The 17,721-nt window shown below is 44.3% G+C and overlaps 1 protein-coding gene across 5 annotated transcripts in view; it reads left to right on the top strand.

The window, feature by feature from the left end:
• SLC2A10 (solute carrier family 2 member 10) overlaps positions 1–17,721 on the top strand; it is a 292,177-nt gene that overhangs the window by 223,261 nt on the left and 51,195 nt on the right. For all 5 annotated transcript variants that reach the window (XM_044090296.1, XM_044090297.1, XM_044090294.1 and 2 more), the window contains exon 4: positions 16,840–16,962. In XM_044090296.1, coding sequence (XP_043946231.1) covers positions 16,840–16,962 — 123 coding nt within the window. The remainder of the gene's footprint in view (positions 1–16,839; positions 16,963–17,721) is intronic.

Below are 17,721 nucleotides of genomic sequence, written 5' to 3'. Positions count from 1 at the left end.
GCCTCTCCAGTTCCCATGATTATTAGGACTCCTGGTTTATCTTCTCCTATTAAAAACATTTTGGTGCGGCTCACAAGTCTTCCACCAGGAGGGTATACCGTCGTAAGTGGAGCATTTTTCACTATGGGCCTCACAACATGCATTGGAACCCTTTACTGCTCCAGTGTCTGCAGTATTGGAATTTTTGGCAGGGATTTTTCAGCAAGGTGCCAGTTCCTCCACTGTCAAAGTCCAACTAGCTGCAATTTCTAATTTTCATGTTGGTGGAAAATTTGATTTCGTTGACCTCTTCTAAACTTTGCAAGGCCTTCCTTACGGGTACTTTTCTTTTGAGACCCCAAGTGAAGGACCCTATGCTTCCGTGGGACCTTACTTTAGTGCTTCAGGCTTTAGTCTCGCCCCCCCCCCCCTTCAACCAGCAGCCTCGGTAGAGTTGCAGTATCTATCTTTGAAGACTGCTTTTTTAGTTACCATTACTTCTGCTAGGAGAGTGTCAGAACTTCAAGCACTATCTATCAAGGTTCTTTATATGATCTTTTCATAAAGATAGGATAACCCATCCTTTCTCGTCAAGGTAGCATCAGATGCCAATATTAATCAGATGATCAATCTTCCAGTCTTTTTTCCAAATTTTAAAAATAAAGGAGAATACAAATTACATCTGCTGGACGTTTATAGACGATTACAGTTCTATTTGCACAGCACAAAAACCTTTTGTAAGTCTGACCAACTTTTTGTTTCTTACTCAAAACCCTTTTTAGGGAAACCAATCTCCAAAGTTACGATTGCCTGCTGGATTTCCCAATATATTATTCGGGAAATTTCCCCACCAGGTCAGATAAAAGCTCATTCTACCAAATCTATGGCTACTTCAGCGGCTTTTTGGTCCAGGGTGTCGTTGGATGATATTTGTTCTGCAGCTACTTGGTCCTCATTTCACATTATAAATTGGACATCGTATCCAGGGACAGGGCATCTTTTGGCTCTACCATGCTCCAGAATATCCTTCCATGAGGGCCTCCCAGATGTATAGTAGCTGGGGACTCTGTCTCATAGGTTGAAGACCAAATGAAGTCAACTACTTCAGATAAAGAAGTTATGTACTCACCATAACATTCCATCTGAGTAGTTTTACTTCCTTTGTCTTCAACCAACCCCCCTCCTTCCCCCGACCTTGTCAGTGTTGTGCTAACTATATATATGGTAGGTGGACACCTCAGGGATGTTCTTTGCCATGCTTTGCCTCAAGAAATTTGGGTTGCCAATAGTGGTAAGGTCTTGTTGGGTCAGGTATGTCTTAATTTTGAGCAGCAAACTCGATCTGAAGGGAGGAAGGAGACGGGGCATTATGGGTAAGGGGAGGAGCTTGGAGCTTGGATCAGATGCTAGTTATGCAGCCAAGCCGGATCTGATACGGATCCATAACCCACAGGTTGAAGACAAATGAAGTACAACTACTCACATGGAACGTTATGGTGAGTACATAACTTCTTTTTTTTTTGTTACATCAAGGACCCTTCTCCCCTGTGGGATCTTTCTTTGGTGCTGCAATCTTTAACTAAGCCCCCCATTCGAGCCCACTGCATCCTGTGATCTTAAATTTCTTTCTTGGAAAACTGCCCTTTTAGTGGCCTTTACTTCAGCTAAAAGAGTATCAGAGTTGCAGGCTCTTATAATTAAGTCTCCTTATTTAATATTTCATAAAGATAGAGTGGCTTTGAAACCAAATCCCTTGTTTATGCCCAAGGTTGCTTTGGAGGTCAATCTCAATCAGTCAGTCCAACTTCCGGTGTTCTTCCCTAACTATACCAATAAGGGAGAGTACATTTTACATACATTAGATGTTCATCATCCGCTTCCTTTCTATCTGCATAGAACTAAATCCTTTCGGCTCTCAGACCAGTTATTTGTAGTTTTGTCACCTTACAGAAAGGGTCAAGCTGTGTCAAAGATTACTGTTTCCCATTGGATTTCTCAGTGCATTTCCTTAATTTACTCCTCGTGTGGTTCTCCTATGCCTGGACCAGTTAGTGCTGATTCCACCAGGGTGGTGGCCACTTCAGCTGTATTCATAGCCCGCCAATCTTTGGATGATATTTGTGCAGCAGCAACTTGATCTTCACCTCATACCTTTATCTCCCATTATAAACTTGACCTGATTTCTAGAGAAAGGGCTTCCTTTGGCTCCACGGTTTTTTGGCATGTCCTTCCTTGAGGGCACCCTCTGGTTTTGGGTAGCTGGGGACTCTGACCTTGATGTGATGAATAGTGACTAGGATAACATCAGATTAATAGTATGTACTTGCCATAACTTGGTATCTGTGTTATCCGTAGTCACCATTCATCATGGTCCCACCCTCTGGCCCCCTTCCTGAAGGATTAGCAGAATATTAGTGGACCTTTGTTGGTGGCAAGCTTTTCTGTCTTCTCCAGTGCAAATTCGATTTGAGGGGTTAGAGGGCAGCAGAGCATCATGGGAGGGGAGGCGCTTGAGCTAAGCTGTTGTCCAAAGTATGCTGGCTCTGATCCGATGTCGGATCCTAGACCCTGACATGATGAATGGCGACTACGGATAACACAGATACCAAGTTATGGTGAGTACATTATTATTATGTCTAAATCCAGGTCTTCCCTTCTCCCTCCTTGTTCTAAAGCAGTCAGTCAACACAGACACCTTGGACTTTGTTTCGGGAGCAGTTTCAGGAGGGATAAAAGTACAAGGTCACAACCAACAGCAGAACCAGCAAAGTAATCCAAAAATGACAATAGATTCAGTTCCACAATAAAATGTATTACTTGTCTTGTCTTAGTGCCTCGGCCAATACAGCCTTCAAAGAGTACAAAATTACAAAAAACACATTTCCTTATTTGTACATCACCAACAGTCATTTAATTAATCAATCAATTAAACAAACATTTTAAAATTTATGTAAAGCAAACTTCTCCAATTAACTTCTCTATTCAAACCTCTTGGTGTTGGTGTATCAAACTTCAATATAAATACAGTTTCTGTATACAATAAAACATTTTTAATTAATCTTTCATCCCTTTTCCTAATAAACACTTCTTCGTGAATTGTAGCTTGTAATAAATAAAAGTACAAGGTATTTGGTTCACCATGGATAGACAAAAACACATAAATATAAAAGATATGCTTGTCCTGATCAAGGAACTCTACTCTGTTAATCATTTTTGGCCCCTGGGAGCTCTTCAAGTCATTACAGGCAGTACCACAATCACGTGGTACTTCAACAGGCAAGGGGGAACCAGGTCATATCCCCTTTGCATAATACCCATGTTAGCTTGGGATATAGCTTCACAGCGCAATCTCACTCTGTAGATATTCTACACTCCTTAAGAGCAAAATTGTGTGGCAGACAAGCTCACAAATGGAAACTAAATCAGGGGGTCTTCCAAGATTTGATACATCTATGGGGAGTTCCTCAAGTAGACCTCTGTCTCCTCTCTGAAAAATTGGCTCGCAAGATTGTGCTCCAGGACTCCATGGAAGAATGCGTGGAAGACAAGACTCCTTTTCCTTTCTTGTCTTTTTCTTGGACAGGCATGATGTCCTTCTATTCCTGTGTTGCAGTATTCTTAGTGTATGATTCTCCGTCTCAGGTGACCTGAACGTCAGCTTCTTGTACAAAAGCTTAAGCCCGGTTGCTGTAGGTGCATGGGACATCACACTTAGGGCTATAAACCAGGGACCTTAAATGTGACATCTACACACACAGACCTCAGAACTTTTCAGCCGCAGTTGGCCGTCACATCGATCGCTTCACTCCTCTACTTTGAAGACATCTAAAGCTAAGTACCCGTTGGGGATTTTGTTTTAAATTCTTGCTTGAGCTTGGTTTGCTGTACCCTACTTTTAGCTGATGTTTGCTAAGAAGGGTAGATGCTGATGCAGGAGCAAGATTCCGCATAAGGATACGCACAACAGTTGCATTTTCTGCCTAGGCTGAGAACACAACCATATCTCTTGCCCGATTTGTAAATGCTTTATACCCAAGACTCTCTGAAGCTGTCTGGCTGCCTTAAATCTGTATTTAGAAAACCAAAAAAGCTAGTGCTCAGGATGGATCCCGAGTTGGCCACCCCGCTGGAACCACCACGAACAAAGGCCAAGATTCCAAGGTCTAGTACTTCTGCCTGTCTGGCATCGGATGTCCCACCAGCTTCCAGAGTTGAGGGACATCTGTTAGAGCCTACTACTTTGGCAACTCCCCTCAAGGAAGCCGCTTCGGAAGTTACGGCCAGCACGTCCATGGAGACAGCTCAGATGTTGGTCCCAAGCAATGTCGAGGGGGACAACGCCGGATGACTGACTGCGATGCCCTTGCCTGAATCCCCAACTCCTATTCAGACCCCTGAAGCCCCATCTTTCACAAGGATAGGGTGACTGCGCACTAACCCTTCTTTCATGCCAAAGGTGGTGAATGAACTGTCCTTAAACCAATCCATTCACCTGCCCGCCTTCTTTCCCTCTCCCACTAATGACAGTGAGAGGATACTCCATTCACTGGATGTACACAGACAACTAAGGTTTTATTTAGACAAAACTAAGTCCATCAGAAAATCCAACCAACTCTTTGTAGCCTTCCACCCCAGAGCCCTGGGCAAGGCAGTCTCCGAACAAACCATTTCCAGCTGGATCAGAAAAACTATATGATGTTATGTGATCCTATCTCGCCTACATTCTGAATGATGGGTTCGGAGCCGATCCCTCGGCTCCGACTCGGCACGCTTATGCCAAAGAGCGAAGTCTCTTATTGGCTGAGCTTACTATATCCCAGGATGCACCACTACCAGTCCCCCAGATCTCGTTTGCCGCTTCCCTGCGAAGACGTGGTCTCGAGCTGGCTGGGCTGAGTAGCTTTTATTAACTACTTTTCTGTCAGTTTTTTGCTGTTTTTGGTCACAAAGCTGTTTTAACGCTTCTTTGTAACGTTTGGATTGTGAAGATTGTTGTGTGTGATTGGGTTGAGTTTGTTTCGGCCCCCCTTATATCCAGGGCCTTCCCAGACGGTCAACCTTTGAAAACCTTTCAGGGTCTCTAGTCTACAGTAGTTCAGACTTCCCTGTCATTTACAGCTAGTGTTTGTGTTAAACTTTAACTATAAACTTAGATTTATCACAAGCAAATCTATAGTTGTTTGAATTCCTGTCAAAGAATTGTTTAACATCATGTCTCAAACCCTAGGCCTCGGGCTTTAAAAAATGTTCGAAATGTGGTTTTAAGATGTCTATTACTGACGATCATTTGCTCTGTGTATATTGTCTAGGGGCAAAGCACTTGCAGGAGTCATGCAGCGTATGTCACGCTTTTTCCTCAAGGGTCCTCCAGGAGAGGAAAAATAAATTGATTCTGTTAATTAAACCCTCTTTTGAAGAAGCCTTGGCATCCTCTCCTCCTGCCAATTCCGACCAGTCCGTCGGATCCGACTGCCAAGAGACCCAGGCAGGCCTCGGCTCCAAAGACAGGAGTGAGGTCGAACGGGCCTCGATGATACCTCAGTATCGCCGCCCGAGTCGACTCGGCTGTCTGATGCCACCAGTATGCGACTCCTCTGGCTTCGGAGCCGATGGCTGGGCACGAGAGGGCGGGTCACCTTCGGCTCCACTGCTCTCGGGCAAGCCGCTTCCTCCTCGGCGAAGTCTACCTCGGCACCGATGGAATCTGGTGAGTATTTCCTCGCCCGATTCTCATCGAGTCGCCGAGCCGGTCCCCTAGTCCCTTGGGGCCGATGGAGGCCTTCGAACCCATTCTGTTTCCTCTCGGTCTCGAGGATGTTGGATTCTGATATAGACAGGGTGCTCCAAAGACTGTTCCAGTCCCCAGTCTTCCAAAATTTGTTTCGTTCCGACCCAGTTGGCTTCGGAGCCGATGACCATGGCCCACCCATTGCCATTCCTCCTCCGACTGCTTCGGAGCAGGTGCTGTTGGAGCCGGTGGAGATCTCAGGGTCGGCTCCGACCCTTACTCCAACCCCGGCCCCTCGGGTCCAGTTTGATACAACGGACTTCTTCGGCTGGACCCGAGGGTGATGTTTGGGACCTATGCTTTCAGTTCCGAGCTCCCTCTCCTCAAGCTCGCGCGCGCGGACCACGCCGATCATGGCTCCGGGAGACGGACACTCCCAGGATTCTGGGGGGCTTTCAGGTCCATGAGGAGTGCCTGGCCAAGTCCTCTTGGCCATCTCTCCGGTTTTACCAGCACCTTCCCTGGGCGGAGACTGGGTCTTTGGCAGTTCCTGTCCGTAATCAGCGGAGCCCCGAGGCCTGAGGTTACCCCAGTGGGGGTTCCTCCTCCTGAGGGTTCTTCGGAGTTGTCTTCAGAGGAACCCCAAGAGGAAGAGGTGCAAGAGGAACGTGGACTCTCCCCCAGTCTATTACATGGACACTGATATGGATGATGCGGAGGTCCCCAAAGTCGCCTCGGATGATGTCTCATTTGCAGACATCTTAGAGATCCTCAAACACTGGATATCCAAACCCCTCTGCTGACGAATCAGTGCTCCTCAAGGCCTTTGGGGCTCAGCCCTCCGCCTCCTGGGTGTCTCAAGCTTCTGGATTTAGTTTGTCAAGGGAACATCCAGATACCGTGGAACCAGTCCCTTCTCGTCCAAATAAATTTTTATCTGCTCCCCGAGAAGGAGTTCCTTACTAAAGGCGTGGCTGTAGATGCCATGGTGGTGGCATCTGCTACACAACAGGACGTGGCAGAGGCTTCAACGTCTATCCATCCTCCTAATAAGGAGTCTAGGAGTATGGATAGGTACGAAGAGACCTGACTTCAGCGGCCTTTACCTTAAGGTCTCTGAATTACTTGGCACATTTTACCAGGCTTCAGAGGATCTGGTCAAGGAGTTGTCAGATTCCTCTCGGGTAACCTACCTGAGCAGCTAGCCCAGTCGGTTAGCTCTCAGTTGGCTATCCTTATGTCAATTTCTAACTGGAGGCTCATTTCCTATGAGGCCTGCGGGGCGGGGGGCGGCGCAGCTGCACAGGGCGTGGCTCTCGTGAACAAGCCTGCCTGCGCTTGTGTCAGTTTTGCGGAGGCCTTCAAGTCTTCCTTGATGGGTCCTCATTGTTTGGACCCAAAGGTGAAAGACACCTTACCGCTGTGAGCAAGAGGGAAAACGCTATCTGCCGTGAGGGGCCCGTTATTCCACTCCCCCTTACCCCAAGGCCAAAGGAGGGAAAATGTGGTTCAAAATCTCGCAAGTTTTTCTCCCAACAGCAGGAAGATTCCCGTCCAGAGGCAGAGGGCGGGAAATTTTTGGCTCTTCAGCCTCCCACACACATGAGGATTGCCGCGGCTGCTGCTCCGGAGCCAGTCGGGTGTAAGCACCTAAAAGCCTGGGAGTCAATCACTCAGGACAGATGGGTGCTTCGATCATGGAGGTTACACCATCCCATTCAAACACACCCTCCTCCCCAAGAGAATCCCGGACCCACCACCCAGTCACGGTCCCCACAGACCAGATGATCAGGAAATTACTCCAGGTTCTTTTAGTGCCAAAAGACAGGGGACCTGAGACCAATATTGGATCTCAGCAGACTGAATAAATCCAGATTCGAAATGGTCACGTTACAATCCATTCTCCCGTTGTTGGAGAAGGATGTTTGGATGTGCTCCATAGACCTCAAGGACGCCTATTATCACATACCGATACATCAGGCGTCCAGAAGGTATCTGCGCTTCAGCCTGGGAGTCAGTCATTACCAATTTTGTGCTCTGCCCTTTGGTCTCACCACAGCCCCCAGGGTGTTCACCAAGTGTTTGGCAGTAGTGATGGCTCACCTGAGAAGTCTTGGATTCCAAGTGTTTCCCTATCTCGACGACTGGCTCCTGACTGCCACCACCAGGCATCTACTAATGGACAACCTCAAAGCCACCATCTCCTGGGTGTTTCCTAGGGATTACATTCAATTGGTCAAAGTCTGTCTTGCTGCCCTCTCAGCATAAAGTTTATAGGAGCAGAGATAGACTCAAGATTGATGCGTCTTTCTTCCTGCCGAAAGGATCCGAACTTTACAGGGCCAAGTTCAAGCTCTGATCTCGAGATCCAAAGCCCCAGCCAGGATGGTCCTACAGGTTTTAGGCTCAATGTCTGCCACGGTTCTTTTAGTTCCTCTAGCAAGATTACACATGAGGATTCTTCAGTGGCTCTTGTCAACTCAATGGTCCTTTCAGGATCTTCCCCTCAATCATCACATCATGATTACGGACATATGCAAAAGGGACCTTTGCTGGTGGCTTCAGACATCCAACCTGGATCAGGGAAAACCCTTTGTTCTCCCCCCTCCGGTGGTTACCCTGACGACAGATGCCTCCCAGATAGGGTGGGGGGGGCATTGTCTGGGCAGGCTAGTTCAGGGCTCTTGGCTTCCGGAAGAAGCTCCTCTCCACATCAACGTGTTGGAGATGAGGGCTGTACTTCTATCCCTACAGGCCTTACACAAGTTTCTTCCTCAGGGCATCATCGCCATCCACACAGACAACATGTCGGTGGTTTGGTATCTGAACAAACAAGGAGGGACCAGATCGTATCCCCTTTGCAGAGAGGCCATGAGAGTGTGGGAATGGGCTGTAGCTACCAACCGCTTCTTGGTAGCGACCCACATCCCGGGAAAGTCAAATGTATTGGCGGACAAATTAAGCAGGACAATTCTCTCTCCTCACGAATGGTCTCTAAACCGCACAGTAGCAGCTCAGGTTTTCAAGAGATGGGGGCCTGCGTGCTGCGACCTATTTGCAACTCCACAAAACACCAAGTGAAGGTTCTTCTCCTTGATTCCACATCAGGAAGTATCAGCCATGGATGCTCTAGCACAACCTTGGCCAACAGGGCTACTTTATGCCTTTCCTCCAATTCCACTCCTTCCCAAAGTTATTCAAAAGCTTCTCAACTAGGGTCTTCAATGATTCTGATTGCCCCATACTGGCCTCGTCAGATATGGTTTCCTTACCTGAAAAAGCATGCAGTGGACGATCCGTGGACCTTAGACCTGATCCCGGATTTGCTAATCCATCAGTCGGGACATTGGCATCAGTCCCTTCAATCTCTGAAATTGACAGCTTGGCTCCTCCACTTCCAACCTTAGTTAGAAGTCACACACTAGACCCGAAGTAGTTCACATTTTATCTTCGCCCACAAACCCACCACTAACAAATTGTACCTCAGTAAGTGGAAGAGGTTTGCTATCTGGGCCCAACTCAAGGGCTTAGACCCTATCACTGCTCCTGTCCCAGAGGTTTTGAAATTCTTAACATCCCTGTTTAATCAGGGATCTTCTGTCTCAACTATTAAAGTTCAACTAGCTGCTATCTCTAAATTCCATGAATCCACGGATCCTCCTTTGATGAGCAACAGACTATTAAGGTGCAGGCAAAGTAGTCTGTTAAGACCACCAGTTTTTCATCCTGCACCTCCGTGGGATCTTGATTTGGTACTTGCATTAACATCTCCCTTTGAACCGGCTGCTACATGCGAATTAAAATATCTGTCTTGGAAACATTCTTAGTGGCTATTACTTCTGCAAGAAGAGTCTCAGAGCTGCAAGCCCTGTCTATTAAACCACTGTACTTGATTTTCCACAAGGATAGAGTATCACTTAGGCCTAATCCATCCTTTGTCCCAAAGGTCTGCTCTAGTTTCTGTCTTCAACAATCTCTAGAACTACCAGTTTTCTTTCCAAAATTCTCTAATGAAGCAGAATACACTCTCCATAAATTGGATGTTCACAGGCAATTACGCTTCTATTTAGACAGGACTCAGCAACTTCGTAAGTCAGACCAGTTGTTTGTGTCCTTCTCAGATAATAAATTGGGCCAAACCATCACAAAAGCTACAATCTCAAAATGGATCAGAGATTGCATAACTCAGGCCTATTCTTCTTCAAGTAAACATCTTACATCATCTATCAAAGCTCATTCTACCAGAGCTATGGCTACTTCTATAGCCTTTCATTCCAAGCTCGCTATTTCAGAAATTTGTGCTGCGGCTACTTGGTCCAACCCGCACACTTTCATTTCCCACTACAAATTGGATGTGGCATCTAAAGGACGAGCATCATTTGGTTCCACGGTACTCAGGAGTGTTTTCCAGTGAGCCACCCAGGATTCAGGTGCTAGGGACGCTGTCCCATCATTTCAGAATGTAGGCGAGATAGGATCACATAACATCTTTTAGTTATGTACTCACCATAACTTCAGATGTTTGGGATCCATCTCTACCCTCCTTCCCCTGCCTTGCAGATCAGAAGAGATTGAACGGTTTTGAGTTCAACTGTTTTATCTTGTTTCATCTGACGATGTTATATAAGCAGGGGTGCGTGTGTGTGCATGTATCTTGGACAAACTAGATCTGGGGGACTGGTAGTGGTGCATCCTGGGATATAGTAAGCTCAGCCAATAAGAGACTTCGCTCTTTGGCATAGGCTCGAGCGTGGAGTCGAGCCGAGGGATCGGCTCCGAACCCATCATTCAGAATGTAGGCGAGATGGATCCCAAACATCTGAAGTTATGGTGAGTACATAACTAAAAGTTTCTGCTCCTCCCACCATGGCAAGGACCCACTCCAGGGAGTAAGAGCTCATTCTACCTGGGCTGTGGCATCTTCCAAAGCCTTCCTCAAAGACCTAGACACAGCCTCCATTCTGGAGGCAGCCACCTGGTCCACCATACACACTTTTGACAGACACTACAAACTGGATCATGTCTCCAGACCCAGGGCAGGATTTGCTAGGGCAATCCTACAAGGCTTTCTGGAATCAGCTACCTCTTCCTTCACCCTTTGTTCTTCCTAAGTTGTGGCACTCTCCCATACTAAGAATTCTGTAACATAAGAATAGAAGGACATAGAATAGTTGTGTAAAATCTTACCATAACCATAAATGTTCTTCTCTTCCATGTTGCAGTATTCTCCCCCACCTATCCCCTTTATTCCTTTTGACCTATCTAAGGAACACCATGGGGCCCACCCTAGACTGAGGGCAGACTTGCTAGCAAATGGCACTTTGCACCTCTTGTGGACATCATTTGGCTCTCTCTCTACTGGACTGTCCGACTGGGCATTTAAGTTCTGAGGTCTGTGGTTCAGACATCACATTTAAGGTCGCTAGTTTATGGCCCTAAGTGTGATGTCCCACGCACCTACAGCAACCAGGCTTAAGCTTTCATATAAGGAGCCAATGTTTGGTTCGCGTAAGGCGGAGAATCCCACACTAAGAGTACTGCAACATGGAAGAGAAGGACATCTATGGTTATGGTAAGATTTTGCACAACTATTCTTTCCTGTATACTCGCCCACTCTTTCCACAAATATCCAGGGTACATCTGAAGAACAATACCCTAGTCTTAGATGACTTTGTAGCCAGGCACACACTTGTACATTCCAGTCACTAGACTGATCAAGGGTAGAGTGACAGCTGTCTGTCAGATGCTAGAATCTGTAATGTCTGTAGGGTCCTTGGTTTTATATAGCACATTTAAACATTTGACTTGTTGATAGCCCACACAAGAGTAAATGATCTTAGGTGCTTCACCCTATGGAGATGGAGAGACATGGCTGAACTCCCAGTCAATGAGACCAAGGCTGGGAAGCAGCTAATCTTGAGCAACATCTTGTTATCACCACAAATGATTCCACAATACAAGCAGAAAAGAATAGAGTTTAACAAGTGGCACAGTAACTGCTGTTTTTTTGGGGGACCTATTGTATATTAACTTGAATGTAGATGGTCAGCAGTCCTACCTGCCTTATTAGCATTGGTAGTGGACCTATGTCTCTCATCATAGGGCATCATCTTATTGGCAAAAATACTTTCTACCCTCCATAGTGCCTTTTTAGGTAGAGGTAGCCATACAGACCTTTCAGCATAACAAATCCCAGACAGGCCTGTAATAATTTTTGAAGTACTCAGTATTAGAGGTCTGAACAAGAAACTTCCAGTCTTTAAAGCCTTCCTGACCCTTGAGCACACATGTGGCTGTATAGTTAATGAAATGTGGTTCTAGCGTAGTGAAAAAACTCTCTTTGCCTGTGTGTAGCACCTGTTATTTGTCTGTTATTCATTCAGACACTCTGTTGAGGAAGGGGTATATCTAGAGGGTTATATCTAGAGGGGTATATCCATATTCATTTGAAATCTCATTATCTCAAGGCCACTCCAGCAAGATAATGAACAGCTGCATACCCACATTGTCAGTAAACAAGTCCAATTGAAAATCATTGCAAATTACAGAACCCTTTTGGTGTTTTCTACTATCCACAACACCTACTCCTTCTGTGTCTGCCACTATCCACAGCACCTTCCCCTTCTGTGTCTACCACTATCCACAGCACCTACCCCTTCTGTGCCTTCCACTGTCCACAACACCTACCCCTTCTGTGCCTTCCACTGTCCACAGCACCTACCCCTTCTGTGCCTTCCACTATCCACAGCACCTACCCCCTTCTGTGCCTTCCACTATCCACAGCACCTACCCCTTCTGTGCCTTTCACTATCCACAGCACATACCCCTTCTGTGCCTTTCACTATCCACAGCTCCTACCCCTTCTGAGCCTTTCACTATCCACAGCTCCTACCCCTTCTGTGCCTTTCACTATCCACAGCACCTACCCCTTCTGTGTCTTGCACTGTCCACAACACCTATCTCAACTAAGTCCTTAACTGTGGAACCTAACACAGTCATCCGCAGTGACTTCAACTACTGTTCCATCAACTGACAAATATATACCACGAAAAAAAAGTAATGTTCTATCATGTTTGTCTATCGTATATGTGTGTTTTCGACTATATACTGTATATTTGCATTTTGTTACATAAATTTGATACACTTGTTGCAACTGCATATTGATTGTTACTTTTTTGGAACTTTTCTGCCTGGGTCTCTGCTGGAATGGGGTTTCAGACCAGTCAGGCTTTCCCAGTAAGAAAATTAAGATAACATGTACATAAAGTAATTTTCTTTAACTTTATTAGCTCCCTTGACCAGCTAGTACTCTGTTCTACCATGGGCTGCAGACTCATTGACCTTAATTTCAATAACATAGCACCAGTCTACTCCAAACCTAGTCTCCAATCCATGCTCAGATTTTGCCACCACACTGTCATATTTTTCTAAGAACCCAAACTAGGACTGTGTTCAACCCCACTATTTTTAGTCATTACTGCAAGGCAACCCCCCCCCCCAGCACTCCCAGACTGTCTAAGGAAATTTATAACCTCCCCAGGGTAACTTTTAACTATTGCATTTTTCCCTATCTTTCCCAAATATGATAGCAAATTTACGAACAAGCTCTTTGGTGGAATTCTAGTATAAACATACTGTAAAATGAAAAAAAAAGGCTTCTGTCATTGATGACTAAACTGAAATCCCCTCTTTATACAAGTGAACTCAAAAATATCTGCAAACAACCTGGGTATAAAATCATAACCTGTAAAGGCAGGTAAGAACTGAATATTGCCACCCTTTCCAAAGAGAAACCTAATGCCTTTTTAATTGTGTTAGGAATCTCCGAAGTAACATGTGGAGCTAATGTCAAATAGCAACAGCTTTTTTGACCATGGTTGCCAGTATGTGCAGACACAAATCTAGTTCCAACTTTTCCTGCTCCACTGTTATTACGCAATCTCTGCTACCCTTCGAGTTACCACTGAAAAGATTGTAAATGCTCTCTCAAGACCAGAAATACTGTGTGGATCTGGACAGTATACCGGGCTATCCTCTAGTTAGTATGCCAACAGCCACACCAATTCCCTCTTAAACCTGTTTTTATTATCCCCATTAGATGTAAGTGCGCGACTTAGAGAATGGTCTTAATGATACTACTACATGACGGTAGTCCTACCGCTAAAACTGGGAACTACAAATTAACTACTCATCAGTACTGTTTGCAAAGTAGTGGAATGTTATTAACAAAGACATTGGCAGCCCACACTCCCTCGTCCTGTCTACTAAATCTGGTAGACTTTTAAGAGAAACTTTGGATAATAGTCATCTGGTACACCTTGCATCCCTGGAGCTTGGTAAGGCCTTTGATACTGCCCTTGTGCAATGGATTATTGACAATCTTGCCATCTTAAAATGAACCCCTATGTAATCCTTTGTATAGCCAACTGGTTCACAAACAGAATCCATATAGTCAAGGTTGGTAGCATACTTTCCTGTAAAAGGCCTGTCAGTGGTGTGTCAACATTTTTTAGGATAACTGCTGCTCAGCATATACTTTGCTGATGTCCAGGCTGGTGTCAAGGGTCTCTGTCTAACAAAGTTGATCAATGACAAGAAATTGAAATCTGTTTTTAAGTCTTCAGTTGCTAGCCCTAATCTGCAAGAGGGTCTAACCCACAGTAATTCCTGTTAATACCATGGACTTAAATGCAAAAAATAAAAGCAGTGTTGTACTCTTTGGGAAGTGGAAACACTTTTGACACTTAACACTTAAATAACATCTTCCTCAAAACTAACACAATCATTAGAGACCTCTAATTTGATCACCATTTATCAACTATTTCTTCTACCTAACCCAACTAACTAATAAAGGTCTGTCCTTCAGTTACAAGAAAGTTATTGTTCCCTTGCTACACTCCCTAATCTGGCCCATAGTAGAATACAGTGCTCCAGTTTTGCATGTACTTATCCAAACAGATTACTCAATGGTTTCTGCCCAGTAAGATCTTGGGTATGAGTTCCTTAAGTTACACACAGAGCATCAAAAAGCTGTGTCACTCTGAGCTTTCCCCTATAAACTCCCATGCAGTGACCTCGCCTTGTTTTGCAAAACATTAAAGGACTGAAACCTACTTGAATTTTATTGAAAAATTGGTAATAACCAACAAAAACAGGTCTGAAGAAATGAACCTGTTGGTAGGATAGTTGTTGCTTCCAAAGAATATATCCTATGCATGGAATAAGCTCCCAACAAAATAGCTGTCTAAATCTATTTAAGACCATCCTCAAGAATTGGATGGGAATCCATAAATTCACCCCTGAAACCTCTGAGGTCATTATGTAAGTAGAGGAAGCAAATAGTAGGAATTGTGGTGGCTAGACCCATAATGGTGTACTGGCCCAGTTGACTTTGAACCTATAGGTCTGTATGCAGATGGACTGAGTGGTTAATGTATTAGGGGGATTACTATATAAGCTGGTTGTGATCCTGGATTTTTTAATAGTGAAGGTGAAACCTTTTACGATAAGCTTCTTTGTGTATTCTTTCTTTTGGCTGTAAAAATAAAATAAAATGCTTTATACATATTAGTTATGGGTCTGTGTAGCATTTTTTTTTGCTTTAGTTGAGTTGCTGCAAAATGCTGTGCATTATTTCAGTAGCGTGGGTTATAGCCACATAGGAAGGACTGTGACATGTTAATGACTCACGTATGTGTTATTCTACGTTCATTCTTTGAGAAGGGAATGGTAATTATGGGGTGGACACTGAATACCATGACCATCTGACTTGTGAAGTTGCACAGGATGGGCAGGATGAGGCACTGGATACACTGGGGGTATGTTTATGTAGCTACCTACTGATGGGAGCCCTGGATTGTAGGAATTTAGTCAGTGTTGACGGGATTATCCATGGGGATTACTTAGCATTTGCATTTAGTGCTATGGTTATTTTCTTGTTTTGTAATTAATTTTCTTTGACCTTGGCCTGTAATGTATCTTGACCTACTGTGGTATAAGCATAAGTTCAGGACATTCACAGAAAGGTACAGACAGCACAATTGGGGTCAAAGAGCATCAGTGAAGGAGGAGGTAGATGTTAGGAGTCACTGATTGGTCATCTGACTTCCAAAAAGGAGACCTTTTAGACATTAATGTTTTATAGTGTAATATTTGCAATGATGTGTGTATGGGGTGGGACACATTAGAGTTGCTCAAGCCATTTACAGGAATTTATTATCATGCTTGCCTGTAAGCTATTTTCCAATTCTTATTTTAAGAAACTGGTAATTTGTTGTCAAATGTTTGTTTAAGCTGCTTATAGGTTGCAGTGGTTAGGCAGTACAGCAGAGTATGGAAATGCTGCATAAAATGAACAGACCATCAGTTAGATGAGGTGCTAACTGAAGGGTGACTGATATATCATCTTTCATATCCTCCATTTTGTTCTGTGGTCCTCTGCAGCACACCTGAAGGACATGATCTGCTTAACCCTCGCACAGTTTGTGCTTTTTAGTATTTGTGGTTCCAAGGAGCAGAAGGGTAGATGGGATCATGCCCATCATACAAACACTTACACCGTTTTTATGGTATACAAAACAGTTTTTCATGATTACCACCTTCTCCTCATCTCCATGTATATATCGTGCTCTGCACAAGGATCTCCCTGTGTATATCGTGCTCTGCACAAGGATCTCTCTGTATATTGTGCTCTGCACAAGGAGTAGAATTATGTAAGCATCTGTTAAATAAGACACTGCTACAGACTTCAGTGTCATGGTGGAAATGCATATTAGCGTCCCAAAATAAACTGTTAAACCCTGGGCCGCTAATAGTCTTAGCACAAATTATTCACTTGTGCTGCCTTAAATACTGAGTTTGTTCTGCCAACCATTCCCGTGCTTCACTCATTACCCCATTAGTTCGGAAAGCTTGTCCTGTTCTTGCTCCTTGGTCAATATTTGAATCTGAAGTCTGCATTGTGGGGCAGGACCAGATGACTTAAAGCAGTGAATTATCGCACAATGTCAGTTGCTGTATCTCAGTTAAGGACTCTGAAGTTATATTTCGTTTTTGAAAGTCATTTGAACATTTATTACAGAGATAAATTACTGCTTGCTAAATATTCTTATACAGTATTCTTTCACATTTAGTTACCTGGATTGTTCTCAGTGAGATTTATCCCGCTGGTATACGAGGAAGAGCATTTGCATTTGCTAACAACTTTAACTGGGCTGCAAATCTGATCATTAGTCTCACATTTCTGGAAGTAATTGGTGAGTTTAATTTCTTTACATTTTATGTTGTAATGAACAAGGAAGGCTGCCTTGACCATGACATATATTTTTTTTAAGAGTCCATCTTCAGCAAAGTGGTGTTCATTTAGCAAGCAACAGCTAAAAGTATAGTTGCTATCCAGACAGTTAGTAATAGCCTGTATGCATTCAAAGAAGCCGGCTTGAGATGAAACCATAACCAACTTTTATTTCAGCATTCAGTAAGTGCTTTCGTCTTATTCAAAGGATTCTTCAGACTAAATGTAATAGAATAAAAACATTTTTAAACCCTTTACTCACATGACACAAAGCCCAAAGATTCCTGGAATTCATTAACTCAAATGCTATGGAGCAACTGGTCACTTCTCCTACGAGGAGAGATAATATACTTGACCTGATTATCACAAACATGGGGTCCAAATGCTCCGCACCGGATATAAACCCCTCACTAGTAAGATCTGACCATAAACTGATCATGTTGGATGTACATATCCCACCCCCACCTCCAGAACAAAAGACTACAGTGAAAAATTTTTCAAAAGCTGACTTTACACTCCTTAAGTCAGAAATGATATCTTTTAAGCCTACGGGGTTAATGGAAATCACATCCCAAAATGCTGAATCCTACACAACAGCCTTCTACGGACATCTCCAAGAATGCATGGATCAAGCAATCCCAACTAAAACCAAGACCCTCTCCACCAAGGGAAAACGCCCGGTTTGGTGGACCCCGGCTATAAACAAACTGTACAACAAAAG

This window comes from Protopterus annectens, chromosome 12.part0 (genome assembly GCF_019279795.1).
Source record: "Protopterus annectens isolate FY-2018-M chromosome 12.part0, PAN1.0, whole genome shotgun sequence".
Lineage (NCBI taxonomy): Eukaryota > Metazoa > Chordata > Ceratodontiformes > Protopteridae > Protopterus > Protopterus annectens.
Note: the sequence above shows the minus strand (reverse complement) of the source record. Positions and strands in the feature narration are given on the sequence as shown.